Raw genomic sequence first — 21,639 nt, 5'->3', positions numbered from 1 at the left:
AATAGGGTAGAGGCTGTTGGTTCTTAAAGCTTGAAGGCAGAAACAACCTCAATTTATCAGATCCTGACTCCTGTATTCTTTTCACTAGGAAATGAGAATTCATTCCCTGCTCTGAATTAACTGTAGCTAAAATGAAATATAAGAAGAGTCTTCTCTCTGCCTTAAGTTCACCCACACAGGACCCCAGGAGAGAATGAGGAGGTGCTTCCAGTCACTGCGGGGGGTGGAGAGTTGGGACACATTTCAGAACCTACTTACCTGTCCCCAAGCTGACCACGACACCCAGGTCTTCAGAGTCTTTCTTCATGATGATGGCAGCCAGGATCTTGCGGCCAAGCAAGGAGGGCTGGAAACTGTTGGTGAGAGCATTGAAGCACCGGTGGCTCAGCATGGCTATCTGGTCGTGGAAGGTGCTGCCTGTGAGAGGAAGCTGTGGGGACAGGAGGCCATGTCAGGGCCACTGAGCCTCATCTGCGTCCACCATGTTTCAGAGTGGGCAGGGAGGTCGAGTTCTACTGGACTGGTGGGTCATCTTTCCCCCTCTCACGTCTAGTGTCTCAGTTCTAGGTTCTACTGAGTCTAATATTAAAGCCTAGGAATAGTTCACATGATAGCAAGTTAAGAGCTGACTCCACCCAGACAGGAGTTAGCAGGACCCCCAAAAAAGATAGCACCAAAAGTAGACGTCTTAACTGTCTTTGGCTGTGCTTCTGGGGACCTTGAGAGGAGGAGCATAGTTCTTCTGAGACTGGCCCCTGTCACTGGGGTTACCTCTGTGAAACCCATGCGCTCTGCCTTCTCGTCCTCCCCAATCAATACGCGGAGGGCCGCATCTGCTGCTTCCTGCTTGCCTTGCTTCTTGCTGTGTGCGCAGACGGCTGGGAACCAGCGACCCCCAACTTTTGCTTGGTAAACGAACCTTGGGGATGAGAAGCAGGGAATAAAGACAAGCACCTTACCCCGACAGCTGCTCCAGAAAAGGGCTGGTTTCGCTCAAGATGTGGCCAGTCTTGCCAACACGTGGCCCCATCACTCTTGACAGCTCTGTTCCTAAGGCAGCATTTCCCAGACTTTGGATATTCATGAATCACAGTGTGATTTCCGCTAGATCCAGATATCACTTGGAGCATTACTACTTAATATTTTTCTCTAAGTTGACTCTTTTTAAATGTAAACACGTTTTAAAAGGACACTTCATATCACTACTGTAAATGGAAGATGAGTATCACTTGCCATAAACTGAAGGTGGCTGTAAAACTGTCTATGATAAAAATCATGTTTTAAATTCTGACAAGACACTATTGCTTGTAAAGGCTCTAGGCCTGTCTTTTATCATAGTTTAGCAAGTACTAGGGAGGGTTTAAAGAAATACTAACACCACATGTGGACTTTCTTCTTAACTAAAGCAAAAATGAGAAGGGAATGACTTTCTCCCTGCTTGCATCACTTTTTTAATGCTCTGTCTGATTTTTTAAGTACCTGACTCCATTTCTTCGTTCATTTCCTGATTAGCTCAAGAGGACTTAACCTGGAGAAGTCAGAGAGTCAAGGTCAGCCTTAGCTCAGGGAACCACACCTTTATGAGGAGTTATTTTTTGATTCCTGGAGGCCTTGTGATGGCTAAGGGGAGTGGAGTGTACCCTGGGCACTGGTGGAGCAGGGAAGCAGGCAGTGCTGTTGGGGGGCCCTGCTGTTCCCCTCCCTTCCTGGCTGGGGATCTCCACAAACACATCAGAACATGATGGAGCAAAACAGCCCGGGCAGCAACCAGACAAGGTTTCAAGAATACTAGCTTTTAACCAGATCCTAATCTGCTTTGGGGAACCCAGCTTTGGATAATCCAACTGCATACAACAAAGGTTTCAGTATCAAGATTTATCAATCAGCTCAGGCAGTGAAAGGAATCAATCTTTATGTTCAGCCTTACTGAGCTTCTCACTATTCCTTGCTTATCCTAAGTAGCTGAATGCCTTTGCCTCTTTCTTTGATGATGCTGACTGGTTTGTGCAGGCCAGTGGGTTAAAGTTCAGTGAAGTAAAAGGAGAGCGGCATGAAAAGATGTTGAAGAGAGGGGATGGGGGCCAAACCATGTAGGATCTTGACCTGAGGGATCCAGGAGAATTTCATGAGTGTTCTATGTGTTTGAAAAGAGTATGAACTCTTATGCACAAAGATATAGACATACATCCATATATGCATACACATACATACAAATATATATATATGTATATATATAAAATAAAGTTTGTTAATTGTGCAACTAGAATCCATTAGAGCTGCATGGTCCAGTATGATAGCCACTGGCCACACGAGGCTATTAACTCTAATTAAAATTCAATACAACTAATAATTCAGTTCCTCAGTCACACAGCTGCATTTCAAGTGCTCAGTAACCACATATGGCAAGTGGTTAGCCTTTTTAGTGGAATGCTGGGGACAAGAGCCCAATTGGAATGAATTAAGGAAGTGAAGACAATGAAGACATTGACTACAAACAATTCTTTTGAGAGGTCTGACTGTGAGGGGAGCAGAAAGATGAGGTGGTACCTGGGGGGAGATGTGGGGTCAATGGAAGGTCTTTAGAAGATGGGCACGGGCATGTTTGTAGGCTGATGGGAATGATCCAACAGAGGGAGCAACTGATGATGAGAGAGGGAGATAACTGAAGGAGAGGACGAGAGGGAAGGGATCCAGGGCACAGGGATGGGAGGAGGGATGCTTCCTGCATACTGGTACAGATGTAATATACAGACGAGGTAGGAAGGTGGATTTGGTGATGGGAAGGTAAGGTGTTTGTCATTTGGTTATTGCTAATTTCTCAATTAGGTGTGAAGTAAGGTCATCAGAGTGAGAAAGAGGGGTTTTGTGGAAATTTGAAGAAAGAGGCAAAGGTCTGAAATGATTTTCTTAGAGTAGGAGAGAAAATGTAGTACAAAAATATAGTAGAGGGCTTTCCTGGTGGCGCAGTGGTTGAAAATCTTCCTGCTAATGCAGGGGACACGGGTTCGAGCCCTGGTCTGGGAAGATCCCACATGCCGCGGAGCAACTAGGCCCGTGAGCCACAACTACTGAGCCTGCGCATCTGGAGCCTGTGCTCCGCAACAAGAGAGGCCACGATAGTGAGAGGCCCGCGCACCGCGATGAAGAGTGGCCCCCACTTGCCGCAACTAGAGAAAGCCGTCGCACAGAAACAAAGACCCAACACAGCCAAAAAAAAAAAACTTAAAAAAAAAAAAAAATATAGTAGGAAAAATGCCAGGCACTTCCCTGGCGGTCCAGTGGTTAACACTCTGCGCTCCCAATGCAGGGGCCACAGGTTTGATCCCTGGTTGGGGAACTAAGATCCCACATGTTGCACGGCACGGCCAAAAAAAAAAACTGCCAGGAAGAGGACAAAAGTGGGGGTGGGGGGCAAGTGACACTCCCTTACTTAAAACCCTTCAATGTCTCTCCACTGCTTGTGTGGCTGGAGCATAACATGGCCCACAAGACCCTCCAGTCTCACCTAGCATCAGGCCTCCACTGTGCTCTCTGCTCCACCCATACTGGCCTTCCTGCAGCCCTTTACCAGCTCTGTGGACTTGGGGGTACTATCTCCTTTGCCTAGAACCCTCCCTCTCTCTTGATCATCCCTGAGATCTCAGCTTAGGCTTCACTTCTCAGGGAAGCCCTCTCCCCTCTCCTTACTGAGTCAAGTCATGCTATGTAGATTCTCACTGCATCATGCAACTCGAGCTCTTTATAATACATATCAAGTATGAGATCTTACATTTCTTTACATGATTATTGATTGATGTCTGACTCCTGTTCTAACAAATACAATGTCCTCTATAAATATCTGTTGAATGAATAAATAAAGTAGGGAGACCAGGAGACTACTGCCTGGTTTAGGTGAGAGAAGACAGTGGCTTACCTGAGAGTGCCGACACTGGAGGCGGAAAGAGGAGGAAGGGATCTGGGACAGAAATTGTAGGTTCAATAAGCAGAACTTAAGGATGGTTTGGCTGAAGGGGGTGAAGGGGATAGGGGAGATGGTCCCTCGGGTTTTGACATTTTACTTAATGTGGAGCCTACATATTCCCTACTAGGAATGCACCTGGGTCACTTATCTTTTTAGTTGACGTTGCAAATAGGGTATTCTCTACTACGTTTTCTAACTGCTTATTACTGTATACAGACAAGTTCTTGACTCTTATACATCACTTTGTAGTCCCCTGCTCTCCTAAATTCTCCTTTGTCTCTAACATTTCTTCAGTTTTCTCATGAATATTCCAGGTATACTATCATATCATCTGCAAATAATGATAACTTTACCTCCCCTTTCCTCTCTTTACACTTACTTCTTTCTCTAAACTGATTGCATTAGCTGGTAATTCCAGAATGATATTAAATGACGATGACAGTGGCATCCACATCTTCCTCCTGACTTTAATGGGAACAGTTCTAGGTTCAATAATAAGTAAGCTGCTGACTTTGGACTTCAGACTTGTATTTTTATCATGTGAAGGATGTATTCAATAATTTCTATTTTCTTAACAGCTTGGTTTCTTAATCTGAATGGATGCTGAATTTTACTACACACCTTTTTGGAATCTTTGGAGATGATCATGTGGTGTTTCTCCTTTGACCTATTAATGTGGTAAATAATAATAATAATAATAAAAAATATCTTAATGTAGACTAGTCTTTGCACTACATTGAGATACTATTTTTCGCATTTTAGAATGCTCACGGTGTAGAGGAAGAGATTCTTTATACATCGTTGGTGGAAGCAGAAACTGGTATAATTTCACTGGAGGAAAGTTTGGCAAAATTTACCAAAATTTTAAATGCACGTATACATGTTATTCATTGCAGCCTTATTTATAATACCAAAAGTTTGGAAACAATCCAAGTATTCATCAGTAGGGACTGGTTAAATAAATCATGATAAACGCCGTACACTGGAACACTATACTTTGTAGTTATATAGAAAGAATATAAAGTTACATGAAAAATTTTCTAAGATAATACTTTTATGTGTAAAAAGCAAGCTAGAAATCAATGCATATATGTATTTCTGTGTAACAAAAGGGGGGAATATAATTGCTTGTATTTGTATAAAGATACTGTGGAAGGATGTATAATAATGTAAAGTTACTACACGTTGGTGTGTGTGTGTGTGTGTGTGTGTGTCTGTGTGTAGGTAAGAGCTGGGTCAAAGTGAGAATGAGCTTTTTATATTTTTATTTTTCAATAATATTTTTTATTTTGCATCATCTATTACCTATTAAAAAAAACCCTTAAAAACCAATGTACATGACTCATGGCCCAGAAATTCCACTCCTGAAAATTTATACTACAGACAAGTTTGTACATGTAAGCAAAGACATACAGTACAAGGATGTTCACTGCAGGAGTGATTCTAAGAGTAAGACCAAAACCAACCTGAATGTCACTGGAAGTTAGTTAAATAAATTACGCATGGTGGGGCTTCAAACAGATATAACAACATTTTCCTTCTTAAACTAGGTGGTAAGTAGTTGGGTGTCCACTTTAAGAAGACCTTTTACATCTCTTGTTTGATAAAGCAATTTAAAAATTGTAAGTATCTATTCAATGAAGCATTATGTGGTAGATATATACATGCTTATTTGTAATGACCTCTAAGACACACTGGTAAGTAAAGGAGTCAAGGGGTAGAACAGAAGATTATGATATATACTTAACTTTAAAAAACAAAGAGAGAGTTTCCCTGGTGGCGCAGTGGTTAAGAATCTGCCTGCCAATGCAGGGGACATGGGTTCGAGCCCTGGTCCGGGAAGATCCCACATGCCGCGGAGCAACTAAGCCCATGAGCCACAACTACAGAGCCTGTGCTCTAGAGCCTACGAGCCACAATTACTGAGCCCACGTGCCACAACTACTGAAGCCTGTGTGCCTAGAGCCTGTGCTCTGCAACAAGAGAAGCCACGACAATGAGAAGCCCACGCACCGCAACGAAGAGTAGCCCCCGCTCACCACAACTAGAGAAAGCCCGTGCGCAGCAACGAAGACCCAACACAGCCAAAAATATATAAATAAATTTATAAAATAAATAAATAAATAAAATAAAAATAAAAAACAAAGAGAAAGGAAAACGTGCTAATATGTGCATGGAAATTTCTAGAAGGACTCAAGAAACTGGTAATAGTGTATGAATCTGGTGAGGGAAACTAGAAGTCTGAGATAGAAATGAGACTTTTCGTTGCACATTTTTTCAATCAGCTTGAATGATTTTCTATGTACATATAAAATTAGTTTAAAAAAATTAAAAAGGCTCACGCTCACTGGAAGAGTGGCTGTCTTCTCAAGATGGCTGATCTAGTGTCTTCTCGGAGGCCCTGGGGACAGGGCTCCCTCAACATGCCCCTCCTGTCATTCACAGCTAATGCACATCCTTTCTTTCCCTGGGTTATAAGCTGTTCCCACTCTGTGACACACGGCTGTAGCCAGGACAGGAACACTCACTTGGGCTCGTGAGGAGGTCCGGACTGGTCGACCAACTTGAACTCAGCAGCAAAGCCATGGGAGCGGGCGTACTCTAACAGGCCGCCCACGGGGTTGGTGTTCAGGTATCTGACGAGCTCGCTAATCCTCCTGACCTTGGTGGGCATCACCGATTCCAAGTTATCAAATGATTCCGTGTTCATACTTCCGGGCTGAAGGAGAATCAGCCAAAGAGGAATCATAAACACTTAACGGAAACTCGGAGGGGCTCATGGGCAATCCTAAGCCGCTCAGTTGCTAAAAATGACCTGTATCTTTTGAGTAGAAAATGGCCCCACCTGGTCATCAGAAGATGTTGAGCTGGTCGCCTCCCCTTGCAGGGCCTTCATGGCTTCCTCTGCAGCCATCTGCTTTGCCACCTTCTTGCTGGGGGCACTGGCAGTGGGGAAAGTATGGGCTCCCATTGCAACGCAGTACTGGAACCTGACAGGAGATGAAAGGAGAGGATTAAACTGGTTTTGATGGAAGAGCTTTACCTAGCCTTTGTCAGGTTGTCATCCTTTACGACTTGTAATTTCCTTGCACACATCGCCTCTGTGCCTTGGCTCACGCAGTCACTTCTGCCTTGAAGAGCCGGTGCCTTTCACCCTCCTCCTGCCCCCAGTCTCTCTTAGCCTGGCTGACCCCTATTCAACATTTTTAAGCATCAACCTAATTTCACCTCCTCCAGGAACCCTTCTCTTGAACATGTAAGTCTGCAGAGCCTCAGAGCAGAGAGCTTCTCAGGTACGCCCAGGTCTTGCACCTTTTAGTCCCACCACCAGTAACCTCCAAGCCGTGTATCTCCCTTGTGCTTGGTCCCTGCTTTGCCCTTTGAACTCCTAATCCCAGATTCTCTGCTCCACAAGCAGCAACCATGCTCTCAAGGCCCCCCATTTTCCATATTGAAAACAGGAGTGATTGCTCAGTGAAATAATCTGCCATCTCTGAGGAGGCAAAGAAGAAAATGTATCTCTCTCTTTTTTGAGAAAACCTCAGCAGAGATACATGATACAAGAGATGTACTTGGGGTCATGGGCAGGGCCTTCTCTGGATAGGAGGCGGAATTCACAGGAGCTCCCCAACTTGTGCACACACTCAAGCAATGTAGTGACGGGGTTCTTCCCAGAAAGGAAGGATGTTGCTGAAGGGGTGGTAGTCTGGGACTCTGCAGTCTGGAGAAAATGAGAGACAAAAAAACAAAAACAAAAACAAAAACAAACTGAGAAAACACTGGCTATTCCATCACAGCAGAGGGAATGGGGATGGGAGAATTTCTTTCGGTCAACTGCATGTTTGGGGCTGGCTTTCTAAAGGAAGAGGGTTGTGGGGATGGGTTTTCTAGGCCTTGCAGGAAACAGTAGTTACTTAAATGTTCTTCGTCTCATTTCTTATCTGCCAAGAGAGGAGACCGGATTCAATAATTTTTAACGTCTCTTTCAACCCTGAAATTCTGCAATTCCAGTTAGCTTGGGAGGGGGCACTAGAAGGGGAGCTGGGTATGAGAAGAGGAAAGGTGGGCTGGTGAGGCAGGGTAGAGGGGAGAGTGGGAAGCTGACTCTGAGACAGTGGGTTGGGTAAGCTGAGATTGTTTCAAGAGGGTCAGATGAAGTTCTGATACTTCAGACTTGGAGAGTGAACTGATGTCCTCCCAGAGGGCAGGACACCTACCTTCTCTGATTCTTTCTTCGAGGAACAGTAGTATGATTCTTCTGATCTTCCACTGTCTTTGGCTTTAGCTTCCTCAAGCAGAATTGTCATGGCTTTCATAGCTGCATCCTGCTTGGCCACTTTCTTGCTGCCAGCTTCAGCTGGGGGAAACTCTCGGCCACTGATGACAACTTGGAATTTAAATCTTGATGGAAAGTGATTAGATGTGTGAACACTAGTCTAGGCCATCCCTTCTGCCCTCTCCAAAGAGATCTTCACCCTGAAATTTCCTGCTACACTAAGGGGCTTGTTGACTTGTGAAGGAGATGGAGGGTAGGCCAAGGAACTCCTGTCCCTTTGGAGGCTCAGCCTGTTCCTATTTTTTTGGAAACAAAGCAGCCAGTGACTCTCTCTCCAAGCTCATTAGAGCAAACATAGCCACAGGTGATAGGAAACTAGCTCAAGGGAAACCCACTATCTTTTAGCAATGAATTAAGATCAAGTCTGTACAAAAAATGATGAGCTAAAATCACCATTACAGTCTTGTTAGCAACCAAAGAGCCTTTACCCTAAAGCAATGGTGGTAGACTTGGCCACCTCAAGGGCAGCTCCTAAGGAAAGCGAAGGCTTCTTACAGCGCAGTCTCACACTCCCCAGACACCTACAGGGATCAGATACCTGCCCCTTTTGGGGGCCTATTTTCGTCCCCAACCTACCCTCAGAGATACACCACTCTCACGGTTTCTTTTGAGTCATCCTACAGCTCTATTTGTCTGATGCCTGAGATGAAAGGAATTTCCCCTTGTTATGCAGAGAACCAAAAAGCATTTGTTCTAAGCCTCTGGACTTAGCTTAGACCGTCTCTGTTCAAGCTTTCATATTTGTTCAGCTCTTTGCTCAATCTGGGATTTCATTTAGAAAGGTAGGTCAAATTTCTTATTTCCTGGGTCTTCTGAAATATTTGAGCATGGCATCAATGTTTCTTATAGCTGGAGTCCAAAGAAAGGTTAACCACAAAACCCACTGCTGTTCCCCAACTCTGGGGAGGGGGATGGTGGGAGAAGAAAGAGAATGACGGCCATCCAGTCTCTACCCCAGACAAAAGCACACCAGTCCTGGCCCTGTCAGCTTCTGGACAGACGCACCCCCTCTTCTTAACAGCTCTCCTGCAATGCCATCTCAGTGTCATGAAGACGGTCAGGATAAGGAGGAAGGGTCACCGCTGGGAATCCTTACCCTCAGACACCAGCCTACGGTTAATGTAAAGGTTAGTGGGATTCTCTGCTGGCCTCACTGGCGTGCGGTCACTCAGCTTCAGTGGTTTCAGCTCTCCGCTAGGCCCTGCAGCAGCTCCTGGGCCCACCTGTCTTCCTCAATCTGTCCGCTGGCTTGGAAGAGCCTATGGTGCAGGGCTGGGCCAGCTGTCTGAGTGAGGTAATTTCTGATTTCACAGCTTAGGAGCAGCAGCAAGTGCTAGCCCACCCATCTGTGCAGAGGCGGTGTGTAAAATTAGAACCACCACCTTCAACAGGCAGGCAGCCGTGCACTCTACAGCATCCTTTCCCTACGGGAGCTGAGCAGGAGGGGGGTGGGGAGGTACGGTTTGGACCCGCTGCTACTTAGCAGCACAACCCACCCTTGCTCTCTGTGTGCAGCCTGCCGCTACCCACCTGTTCCTGCACCCCCTGGGGGACTCAGCTCGGGCGGAGGGAGGACGGCACATGGAAGGGGGCGGGAAGGGTGTCAAGTCTTCATTACCTCTGGCCTTAGGAGGCAGGCGTAACACTGATGCACGGCAGCTAATCATCTCCAAAGAAGCTTCATTTTAGCCAAGGCTGCCAACCTCCCCCTTGCTCAGCCAAGATTTTGGCTGGGCTGAGGTCTACATTCCCTGCTCAAGATGTGGAGGAAGGGCCAGACAAGGGTGATTCAGCCCACAGGCAGAAAAAAGAGGGAAAAGACAGGGGCCACCAACTGGCACTGCTCACGAGTCAGCCAAGACTCCATCAGGAGCAAGAGCGCCTGACCCCAACCGTAGGCACAAATCCTGGGTGGTCTCTTACCGAGGTTCATGGGGTGGTCCACTCTGCTCTATCAGGTTGAACTCACAGGTCTGACTAGCGAACTGAGCATATTCTAACAGGCCGCTGATGGGGTTCTTCAGCTGACACTCTGCCAGTTTCTTGTAGGGTGAACACCGTGGTAAGCCATGACTGTAGAAGGAGGGCATCTCCATGATGGCTCGAAACTCACCTGGTGCCGCGTGGATACTATTCAAGTCATCTGGGATGTCATCTGTGGCCCACTGGCCATTTTCAAAGTCAACATACCCTGTTTTGGAGGGGCCATTGTCATGAACAGGTGGTTTCGGTTTCAGTTTTATTGGTTCTGGTGTGACCTCTTGCCTAGTTTCTAACTTTACGACGGGTTCCTGCCCGTTCTCCACTTTTTCTGTGGTGACCATGCTGTTTGAGGCATCTGACGCAGGTAAGTTGCAGGTGGGGAGCTCTGCGATTTTTCTAGTCTCCTGGATAGCAGCTTGAGTGGTTTCCGGAACGTTGTTCGTGTTTCTCTTGATCTGTATCCTCTCCCGCTTCTTATCGGTCAAATGCCATATGGGAGGGGTCGTCCCTTGCCTGTAGACGTCCCCCTGCCTTTCCAAGTCAATCAGCATGGCAGTCACATCTCGGGCCTTGGTGAAGCCAATGTTTTTAGCCAAATTCAGGGCAGAGGAGCTGGACACATTAAACAGGTAATCGCAGATCCTTTCCTTGATCTCAGCCATGTCGAGAGGCTCAGAAGGATCTTCCAAGCCAGATGTGAAGCTTCTGTCTTCAGTTTCCAAACTGAAGTCTGAGCTTGGAGCTCCCCGGCTATGACTGTCTGCTCTCGCTACTTGGCTGGGCTGGTTCCAAGCCTGAACCGGAACTGAAAGTCTCCACAAAGGGGGCGTTCCTGCCTCCCGATGCAGCTTACCCTTCTTTGCCAGAGAGTATAAAACTTGATTGATTTCCTTCTTTTGGGCTTGGAGCTTCCCGGCCAGATCATGCGCTGTGGTGGCCTTCCCTTCCCCAAGCTCCTCCAAGCGCTCTAAGATCCTTTGTTCCTGATCCTGGCTGATAGTCAGTTCCCGGAAACGTGCGGAGAGCCTATCAACACCGCTCCATGGCCGAACGTGGCCACGTGGGAAAGGATGCTGGAACCCTCTTGGGAGCACCTGACTTCTGAGAGGCACGCCCCTGGGGACACCCGGGATCTCAAAGTACCCACCTCTGGCAGGTGGTCCTGGAAACCCTAGCCTGAGTCCAGGGAGGAACAGTGGCAGTGATGGTGCCTGTTTTCCAATTAGGGGTGCTTCTGGGAGTTGCCCCTTGAGAAACTCTATTTGCTGGAGCTGGAAACTATTAGGATAAGATCCCAGCCCTGGCTGCTGGTGTCTGAGCTTGCTGTGCTCATAGCCTTGAACGGGATGGGTTTGGTATCTGTTGAGGGAACACCCCTGCAGAACAAGAAGATGGAAAAGAAAGTGAATTGGGACTGCAGCAGCGAGCCTGTCCCTCCCCCCTGCCTGGGGTGGGTGTGAGGGTCGCACCTGATTCCTAATAAGCTGAGAAGGCAAGTGAGACGTGGGCTTGTGACCTAGCTAGGGTGGCCCGCCCACCTCATAAGTACTACCTGTGGACCCGACAGAGGGAAGAGATGGAAGAGCAGGAAGCAAGACGTATAGAGTCACAGTGCTCGCCGTTCTGGTAAACAGGTGGCGGTCTGAGAGAAGATGGCGTAGCTTGTGGCCTACAGAACCGGGTTCTGAAGACACGCTGTGGAAGCAGCTATTGGGAAGTAGCTAAGGGGGTGTGGGAGGCTAGGGCCGAGGTATCCAGGAAGAGACGCTGCCAACTCTGCACAGCCAGGGGAGCCTGCTGGTTTGGGTAGAAGTGCCCAGTGTCCCTTCCAAGCCTGGGCACCACACTGAAGGACGAGAACCATGTGCCTTTTTTCTAAGGACAAAAGGGACCCTGGGGGTGTCAGTCAATACCTTGCTGCCCGTCCCGGGGGCTTGCATATCTAGGAACAATGATTCCTCAGGCTCACATCCCCCTTGTCTGATTCTCCTGAAGGCTACAGGGACCTGCAGGCAGCTGCGTCCCTTTCTTCAATAACTTCAGCCTTCTACTCCCCAACCCCTGCCCCCCGTCACCATGAGGGGATTTTAGCACTCTTGCTGGTCAAGCTCACGGCATGCTCGCTGCACATCTCCTTAGTGCGGCTCCAGTGATGGCCACCTCCACCTTTCAGCCACATAAGTGGTTTGTGCGGCTCCTCATTCAATCTCACTGTTACTTGAGCCGGACCACTATCAAACCTCAAACCCTGAAACTTTTCCAGGGTCAGTGAACTTTTTCTGTAAAGGGCCGGAGGGGCATTCAACTGTAGCACAAAAGCAGCCACAGGCAAAATGTAAAACTTCCTTTACAAAACCAAGGGGAAGGCTGCACTTGGCCCACGGGCCGCAGTTTGCGGACTCCTGCCCTGCTCTTCTCAGCCGGCAACTTCCCTGTGTTTCTACCTCCACCCCTGTAGCTGCGGGTCAGCCACTCCTGGTTTGTCTCCATTCTGGCTTCACACACCTCCTCATTCAGCCTGGATCTCACGGTCAGTTCCCTTCACCACCCAAGGCCCGCTGTCCCCTTTTTCTGTTCCAAAGCTTCCAAATGGTGCTGGAGGAGGATACCGCCTCACCACGCTAATGGGGCCATATAAATTCCTCCTCTTGAACTTCGGTTAGGTTTTCACAGCTGTTTGGTGGTCAATTCAGTACAACAAACATGAACATGCGCTGACTCAATGTGGGCTGCGCTCTCTTCTTTAAAAATTCTCCTCCAATGTCTTGCCTACCACCTGTGCTGAAGCTTAAGACCTGAATTTTCAAATGCCTAGACGATCTGTCTGTCCCCTTAGATATCCTGCCATTACCTCAAATGCCACACATTCTGAACCAAATTAATCTTTTCCCTCAATCCAGCCCCTTCTCCTGCGGTTCTTATTACTGTTAATGGCAGCATTCTCCTCTGAGTTATTAAGGCTGGAAACCTGAGTCATCTTTTCTGCCTGCCTGCCTTCCTCCCTCCCTCCCTCATCTCCCACACCTCATCAGGTAGTTGCCAAGTCCTATCTTGTCTACCACCTCTATCTTTTCTCTTAAATGTGTCTTTTTCCAGTTCTAGACCCTCATTACCTCTCACATGGGCTACCACAAGTGCCTCTCATCTTTCCATCCCTCTACATTCAGGTGCAACGTGCCTGCTTTTCCCCCTACTGCCACCTATTACAACTCGCTACAGATCTCTCTAAATGCCACCTTCTTCAGACTTCCGACTCCCCCCCCCCGCCCCCATGAGAGTTTCCTCTCCTTGAACTCCTCCCATCCAGCACCTGTTACACCACTTACTTTACCTTTTATCATAGCTACTGATTTTTTTTAATGGCACATATAGATTGTAGTGTGTCTGAAAGATGATTAACAGTATTAGGTGCCCTAGAAATTATACTCAGCTCTCCACTCTCAATATTCCCCATGTAGTATTGATGGGGGGCTGCAGTCAACTCGACAGTAAGCCCCTGGGGGACAAGGACTACACTTCAGTTATCTTTGCATCCCTAGCACCTAAGGCAGCACCTGGAACAAAGCTGATCCTGAACCAATGTCTGCATGAACAAGACATCGCTAGACATGAATTCCATCTCTTTTCTTGCTCCTCTTGCTGCACACAACCCCCCTACCCCCACCTGGGGCCGAGGTATATGTGAGTACAGACGGTGAGTGTCTGGCTCACAGGACTCAAAAGGATACATGAATTTGTTAACAATAGTTATTTTAGGGAAAAATTAAAGGGAGATTATTAATTTTTTCCTTATATCCCCTAAAATCTCCTAAAAGGGAAACCAAGCCAAACCACCACTTGAGAACAGCCATTTGGAGGAGAGCCACTGAATGGCAGTGAGAGCAAAGAAAGTGAGAAACCAACCTCCATGGTGATCATTCCTAAATCCCTCAACATCTCCACTCACCCAACTTCATGCCTATGTACTATACAAACTATGTAACAAGCCACTTAACATTCACTGCTCTGCAAAAATTTCACTTTAATCTATTCTCATATATTTAGTATTAAGAGACAAGCCCCCCACCTTTACCACATGGGCTCCAAAGGGTAATATATTGGTTTGCATAAAGAAATGCTTTTCCTGTAAGTCAGGTGTCCCTAATCCTTTTAAAGAAGGGAAAAATATATATACACATGCACACACATATGTATGTATACATACCACACACATATATATACGTGTGTACATATACTTTATATATATTTAAAATCGAGGTATATTTACATATAGTAAAATGTACTCTGTTAGTGTATAATTCTATGAGTTTTGACCATATAGAGTCAAAGCACACACAGCCTTATAGCTACCACTCAGATCAAGATGTAGAACATTTCCATTTCCCAAAAACGTTTTCTCATGCACTTTGCAATCAATTCCTTTCCCCACACACAGCCCCTGTCAACCACTGATCTGTCTTGTCTCTCTAGCTTTGCTTTTTCCAGAATGTCATCTAAATGGATTCATACAGTATGCAGTCTTTTGAGTCCAGCTTCTTTTGCTTAGCATCATGAATCTGAAATTTGTCCATGTTGTTGCATATAACAATAGTTCCTGCCCTTTTTTGCCTAGCAGTTTTCCATTATATTGATATACCAGTTTTTAGGGATAATGAATAAAGCCACTATAAACTTTCTCCTACAGGTTAAGAAGGAGAGGAGACGCTAAAAGTAAAGCATGTTGTCCAAGTGGGGCTAAAGGAGGCGTGGGCATACATGGGGTCCTAGCAGAAAAGCAGAGGGGGACTGTCTTGACCTGGGCTCAGGCCTTGTTCCTCAGAAGGAGGGAGGGGAGTGCATTTTCCCCACAAACCCTCTTCCACGCCTTGCTCGACACAATTAATTAGCAAGATACAAATTCCTAAATTCCTAGAACATAAATTTTGCTTGGCAAGAAAACACACACACTCTCTCTCTCTCTCTCACACACACACACACACACACACAACGCGCATATGTCATGCATGAAAACAGGAGCGTAGGGAGGTAGAAGATGAGCCAGGGCGAGCAAGTTGCAGGTGGCCCGCTCTGGGCTCTGACCCCAGCGGCTTACCTGCCTCAGGTCCATGGCGCGCCCGAGGCATGTCCCGGTGTCCGCCCGCCGTGACCCTCCCCGAGAGGGACCCTTCCCAACGCGGGTCGTCGGCCTCCAAGACACAAGAGGCTCCTCTGGAATCGGGACAAGCCCAGGCAGCCGGGGAGCAGGGCTGTGAAATGGCTCCGGTTCAATTTCACTTTCGTTTCTTCAGAAGGACCTCCCTCTTTGGAAAGTTTGGCCGAGGGGCGGGGCTTGGGCAAAGCTAGCGTGAGCCGTCTGGTTTCAGGCCGGTAACAAGTTTAATCCCTTTCTTGCATGAGAAGTGGGCAAGATACTCTTTTTTAGGAAAACAGCTATAAATACTGAGCTCATTATTCCCCTCATGGCCTTCTCAGGAATACATGGGATAAAGCAAACGGAGAACAAAGCCACCCTGCGAAGCCTAGCGCTGGAGAAACAGCCTGAGGTTCTGTCCTCTTACTCCCAGGTCCACACTAACGTGACCTCTTGTCTCTAATGTGGCAGTGCGGGGGCGGGGGTGGGGTGGCGAACTCTTCAGATGACTAACGTCCTCACTGTGGACTTTACTCATACTGTAGCATATTAAGTGACGCGACCACGTAACAGCCAATATATAGTAGCAAGATAATAATACCAGCAACTGAACAGTAAAGGATCTACATCATAAAACCATCCCACCTTTCAGCATCCACCATCCAGGCAAGGGTTAAATCCTTTACAGGCCTGATCGCTCTCTCTTTTTTTTTTTTTTGGACGCGCCAGTGCGCCCTGCAATGCAAGTGCGGAGTCTTAACCGCTGGACCGCCAGGGAAGACGCACCTTATCTCCTTAATCTTCACAACACCTCTGCCAGGTAGGCATTATTCCCAAATTACAGATGTGGAAATGGAGGCTCCATTGGGACCATGCTGCTGCTAAATCCAGGTCTGACTGCGGAAAGTCACTCTACACTTGCTCAGGTTACACCATGGCTTTCCAAAAGATAACTTTTGTTATCAATGGACTTCATGATCAGGCTTATATATCTGCTCTGTTTTGTCCAAGATGTCTAGGAAAAGATTCTGTAGATCAATTCTATTGCTCAACAGCTCCCCTCCCCCCTCATCTGTGAGAAATTTTTTTCTGTATTTAATTTCAATTTTATCCCCACTGTGTGAATGAAAAATATTGCCTGCCATATCAGTAAACAAAGGATGTTGCAGCCATCAAGCCATCATATTACAGCCACCCCGACAGTGAGCCCTGAGGGAACTCAGGATGAGAAAACACAGGATATATCTGGTTTTCTTTAATTAACAGTAATCTGTTGATGTTCCGACTACCTGGTCTTTGTTGCAAAAACTCCTATATATCCTGGCTCCCTCCCTTGCCTCTCTGGAGCAGTCTCTCAGAGTTATCTGAGATGCTGTGTCCTGGGCTTAAGTCCTCAGTTTTGTCCACCAAATAAAACATAACTCTCAACTTTTAGGCTGTGCATTTTTTTCAGTCGACAACTGCTTATGAGATTTACAAGGCAGTCCCTTCACAGCACTGTCTCCAGCTGATGCCCTTTCTCACTGTCCTCTCACTCCATTCACCCTAAGTGTTAGCCCCCCTCCCCAACTTCTCATTTCTAGTGTGGCATGTACTTTCCCTCTCCATGCCTCTGCGCATTCTATTCCTTTGCCTTGAATGTACTTCCTCCACTGCTTCTGGTGAAAGTCTTTCAAGATCTGCTTCAAATATTACCTCCTAGGGAAGCTTTGCCCCACTCTGGGTGGGGGAGTGGGTGCAATTCGTGGTTCCTTATTTTGTGCTTCTCTCTTACTCAACACTTACCCCTACTAGAGCACTTTCACCATCCTCTGAAAATGCCTCATTCATTCATTTAACAGAGACTTTACTAAGCACCTAATGTGTGCCAGATACTGTGTAAAGCACTGAGGACATGACACAAATAAAAGTCCTGTCCCTTCAGCTAACAGTCAGCGTAGTGGAGGAGACTGATGCGTCAACGATTATCACAATGTTATGAACTACTTGTTTATGTATCTGCCTTTAGAGCTGTAAAGTCTTCTCCTTGCGGCAGGGAACATCCCCACATCCCCTGCGTAGTGACCTTCAGAGTTATAGTTAGTTGACTGAATAACCGACTGCTTGGTAGAAAAAACAATGGGCCAAACAGTGACATGGGAATGTCACAAGAAGAAATTAAAAATATCAGCACACATAAGAAACGGTGCTCAATCTCATCATGTTAGGGAAATGCACAGCAAAGCCTCAGTGCGTTACCGTCCGTCCGTCAAACAGGCACATTAACCATCTGATCAGAGCAGGTGGGAGCAGGGGGGAAAGCAGAGCAGCTCCTAGTCACCACAGGAAACCTGGGAAAGGGGTGAATGTACACACCCTGCAATTCAGCAATTCCACTCCTAGACCAGGATACACATACAAGAAGTTGGTAGTTGCATTATTCATAACAGCTCCCAACCTGAAACAACCCAAATGTTCATCAAAAGGAAAATGGATAAATGGTGGCATTTGCCTATGATAGAATATTATACAGAAGCAAAAATGAAAGAACTATAACCACATGCAACAAGGTGGCTAATTATCTAAACATGACACTGAGTGAAAGAAGCCATATACATACTACATTGTTTCACTTACATAAAGTCCCAAACCAGGCAAAACAACTATAGTATACACTGCATAAAAGACAGGATGGTGGTTATCTCTAGGGAGGGAGGAGGGGTTTTGCCTGGGAAGGAATGTTCTGGGTGCCGGTGATGTTCTAGTTCTTGACTTGGGTGGTGGCTACATATATGGCTCTCCAATAATTCATTAAGTTATACACTGACGCTTTCTGTACCTTTCTGTATGTATGTGCTGTACTTTACAATTTTAAAAGGTTAAAAACAACAGCAAACTCTCCCTGTAGCAATTCCAGCTTACCTCCCCATGTTCTACTTTTCATTTAAGTATAATGAAATGAGTTACGTCTTACCTCTGCTTTCTTGCCTTCAAGCTAAACAATCCCAAAGCCTTTAACCCTTCTACAAGAATGATCCAGGGACTTCCCTGGGGGTCCAGTGGTTGAGAATCTGCCTTCCAATGCAGGGGACGCAGGGTCGATCCCTGGTCTGGGAACTAAGATCCCACATGCCGCAGGGCAACTAAGCCCGCGCGCCACAACTACTGAGCCTACGCGCTCTAGAGCCCGTGCGCCACAACTAGAGAGAAGCCCGTGTGCCACAATGAAAGATCCCGCGTGCCGCAACTAAGACCTGACACAGCCAAATAAATAAATAAATAAATAAATAAATAAAAAAGAAGATCCAGAGAAGCAGTAATCACAGCTACTGTGCACGGGAAGCTGCACCGCTGCTGCCTCCATGGCTTTGAATCGAACCTAGGATGCAGTGGTGAAGCAGGGAGGGGAAATATGTTTCCTAAACAGAGGTTCGGTTCATGCCTTGAAAGAACAACAACTGCTCTTGTCATTTAATCTCAGCAGCTCGAGTAACTGCAGACAGAGTTATTCATAAACATTTCATCTTCTCCCCATCAGGGATTGTTTCAGCTCCCACAGGGTTGTGAGGTGGTGACATCAGTCTTTGTGCTGTTCTGTTGTAGGGGCTTGAGGAGTTGGATGAAGCTCTTTTAAAAATTAACCAAAAGTAACAGGTTCATTGCAAAAAGTTTCAGAAAATACAGATGAGCAAACACTGTCAAAATTACCCCTAAATCTCCATTGTTAATTCACTGGTGTCCACCCTTGCTGTTTTCCCTGTGCATAAAGCCTCCATGGACACACAGGCACAGCTCTCCTAACACTGGGGCTCACCTCCCCAGGAGCCTGTGTCTGCTGCTCAGCTGTGAAGCAACCCCAAATGCAAGACCTCCTGTGAACATACCACCTAGGGCTACTTGCTAACGATCACCTAAGTGATTAAGAGTTACCATCTAAAATTAGGTATTACAGAAAAAGCCCCCCATTCAGTGTTCTCAGAAATCTGGCTGCCACGTAACACTGCCAAGCTCTGGTTCCATGTGTGCCTGCAGGGGCCTGGACTTCACCAATTATGGGGAAGGACGCATTATCATCTGGGTTACTGGGTTGGTTTTAGTTTCCAGTCCCTGCTATTCTTGCTTTTAAGCTATAAATATAACTGTTAGTCTTCTTTGTAATGATTAATTTGGCTTGCGGATTTTCTGTTTAACCTTACTGTGTGCAGGGGTGCATATTTACAACAACAGTCTTTTTAGTCTGTAATTTCCTATAACCAGACTTTACTGCACATATGCGCTACATCCAATTGGATCATCTATCTCCCTACTGTAAAGCAGATGTCTGCAAACTCCTTCAATATTTGCTCATACAGCAGATACTGCAACAGAAATGTACTGACTGTGAATGTGTGTTACTGAACTTGCAACACATTATCGAAAAAGTAGTGAATTACTGAGGTATTTTTAAGTACTAGGGCACTATTTTAGAATAGGATCTGTACAAAAATAAACTCATGTTCTTATCTTAACTCCTAGGAAATACATAACAAGCAATTCGTAGAGTTGCTAGGCATAAATTTATTGCCTTCCTTTTTTTGTTGTTGTTGTTTCTCTTTCAATATATCATTGGCTTTTTTATTCCACTAAACAGCTACTGCCACATGAACATAATTTTCACAATTTACAGGGTCTTCCTATAATAACCCTACTTGCTTTGATAACCTATAAGGCAGAATAGCGAAGTTGCCCAACTGGCTGAGCAGTGCTCCACAGGTGTCTTTATGCTGATTTATATTCTATTGAGGTTAATGACTAGACTGGCTTTTGAAGTTACAAGAAAGCAAGAGATGCCTCAGGTACCCCCAGAAGAAACAGAGGTCTCCAGAAGTGGGTAAGTGCCTCTACCCAAAGTTATCCAGTAAATGAAAGAAGAAAATGGTATTTATCAAACTATCTATAGGCATTGTGATAAGTATTACCATATTTTAAAGATATATTGGTAATAATGTCAAAACAATACTAATAATAATGGCTAACATGCCTGTGCTGAATATTTTACATACAAGTTTAAACAGTGAATGTACATTTAGTCTCATAACCACCCCACACGATGACTCTACATAGCTTGTGGTCTTATGCAATAAGTCCTGACACCCTGAAACCACCTCTTCCATGCTAGGTTAGTCTGGCATGCAGTACCTGACTGACGTCTAGTTTGGCTCTGGCCAGCAAAGAGGTTCAGCTACTGGGCCACACGTGGGTTCCGCTGAGCCAGAGTCCAAAGGGGGGACCTCCCTCTCACTCTTGCCTTCTCTTCCTTCTCACCCCTAGGACCTAGCCTATGAGTGGCTGGGCTCAGTCCCAGCTTCCTGCAAAGGCAATGTCCCCATCTCCATGGCTTGTAGGAAGCAGAGGGGACAAGTGCAGTCCTGTTCTAGGCAGGCCCGAGGGCAGCCTCTGCCCCCAAGTTCTGCAGTGTTTCCTGGGGAAGTGGGCCGATTTCAGCAACAGCCAATCGCAGAAAGCTGACTTGCCAAGTGGCCAATTCCCTGAATAACCGATTTACTAAATTACCAATATGAAAAAGACTTTACCTTTTTCTTTAAGCTCTCTAGACTTAATTGACCAGTTTTTATTCTTCCTTCACAACAGTATTAGGGGGAATGTACTCTGCCCGTCTCCCTGAAGCTGAAGAGCTGGAGATTGAGGAGGAGACTGAGGGACAGTGGGAGGGGGCAAGGTTGAGGGGCTTTTGTGGAACTGAATTTCAGCGTATTGATTTTCTGAGAATTGACCTAGAGCTATTTCCAGGTGACCACAATCTTCTTCCCAAAGGGAATGAATAAGGCTTTGCTATTCCTAACATATGACTTCAAAAGCATTTCCTTCAGCATCGACAAGTTCAGAAAAATTTCCATCTACGCACACAGAGGAGAAGGTGCGTGAAGACGGTGAAGACGTAGCAGACAGAGATTTGAAGACACTGGCCTTGAAGGCTGGAGTGATACGGCCACAAGTCAAGCAATGCAGGCAGCCACCAGAAGCTGGCAGGGGCAAGGACCGATTCTCCCGTAGAGGCCCTGGAGGGAGCACAGCCCTGCAACACCTCGACTTCCTCCCAGTGAACTGACTTCAGATTTCTAGCCTCCAGAACTGTGAGAGAATAAACTTCTATGGTTTTAAGCCACCAAATCTGTGGTAATTTGTTATTGCAGCTGTAGGAAACTAATACACCATCCTTGACAGGCTGTGCACATCAGGGAGCTCCGG

The 21,639-nt window shown here is 46.3% G+C and overlaps 1 protein-coding gene across 9 annotated transcripts in view; it reads right to left on the bottom strand.

Annotated features, from left to right (window-relative positions):
* Positions 1-21,639, bottom strand: part of ADAR (adenosine deaminase RNA specific) — a 40,785-nt gene that overhangs the window by 7,112 nt on the left and 12,034 nt on the right. For 2 of the 9 annotated variants that reach the window (XM_061183388.1, XM_061183397.1), the window contains exons 2-8: positions 10,221-11,656; positions 8,179-8,362; positions 7,534-7,682; positions 6,807-6,951; positions 6,490-6,680; positions 694-919; positions 259-430 (exon numbers count right to left, since the gene is read on the bottom strand). In XM_061183388.1, coding sequence (XP_061039371.1) covers positions 259-430; positions 694-919; positions 6,490-6,680; positions 6,807-6,951; positions 7,534-7,682; positions 8,179-8,362; positions 10,221-11,656 — 2,503 coding nt within the window. Of the gene's footprint in view, positions 1-258; positions 431-693; positions 920-6,489; positions 6,681-6,806; positions 6,952-7,533; positions 7,683-8,178; positions 8,363-10,220; positions 11,657-15,372; positions 15,634-21,639 lie in introns of those variants that run through there. The other 7 variants (XM_061183394.1, XM_061183390.1, XM_061183389.1 and 4 more) reach the window with 7 other exon arrangements.

Source organism: Eubalaena glacialis, chromosome 3, assembly GCF_028564815.1.
Source record: "Eubalaena glacialis isolate mEubGla1 chromosome 3, mEubGla1.1.hap2.+ XY, whole genome shotgun sequence".
NCBI lineage: Eukaryota > Metazoa > Chordata > Mammalia > Artiodactyla > Balaenidae > Eubalaena > Eubalaena glacialis.
The sequence above is the reverse complement of the archived record's forward strand: the minus strand, read 5'-3'. Positions and strand labels throughout refer to the sequence as shown.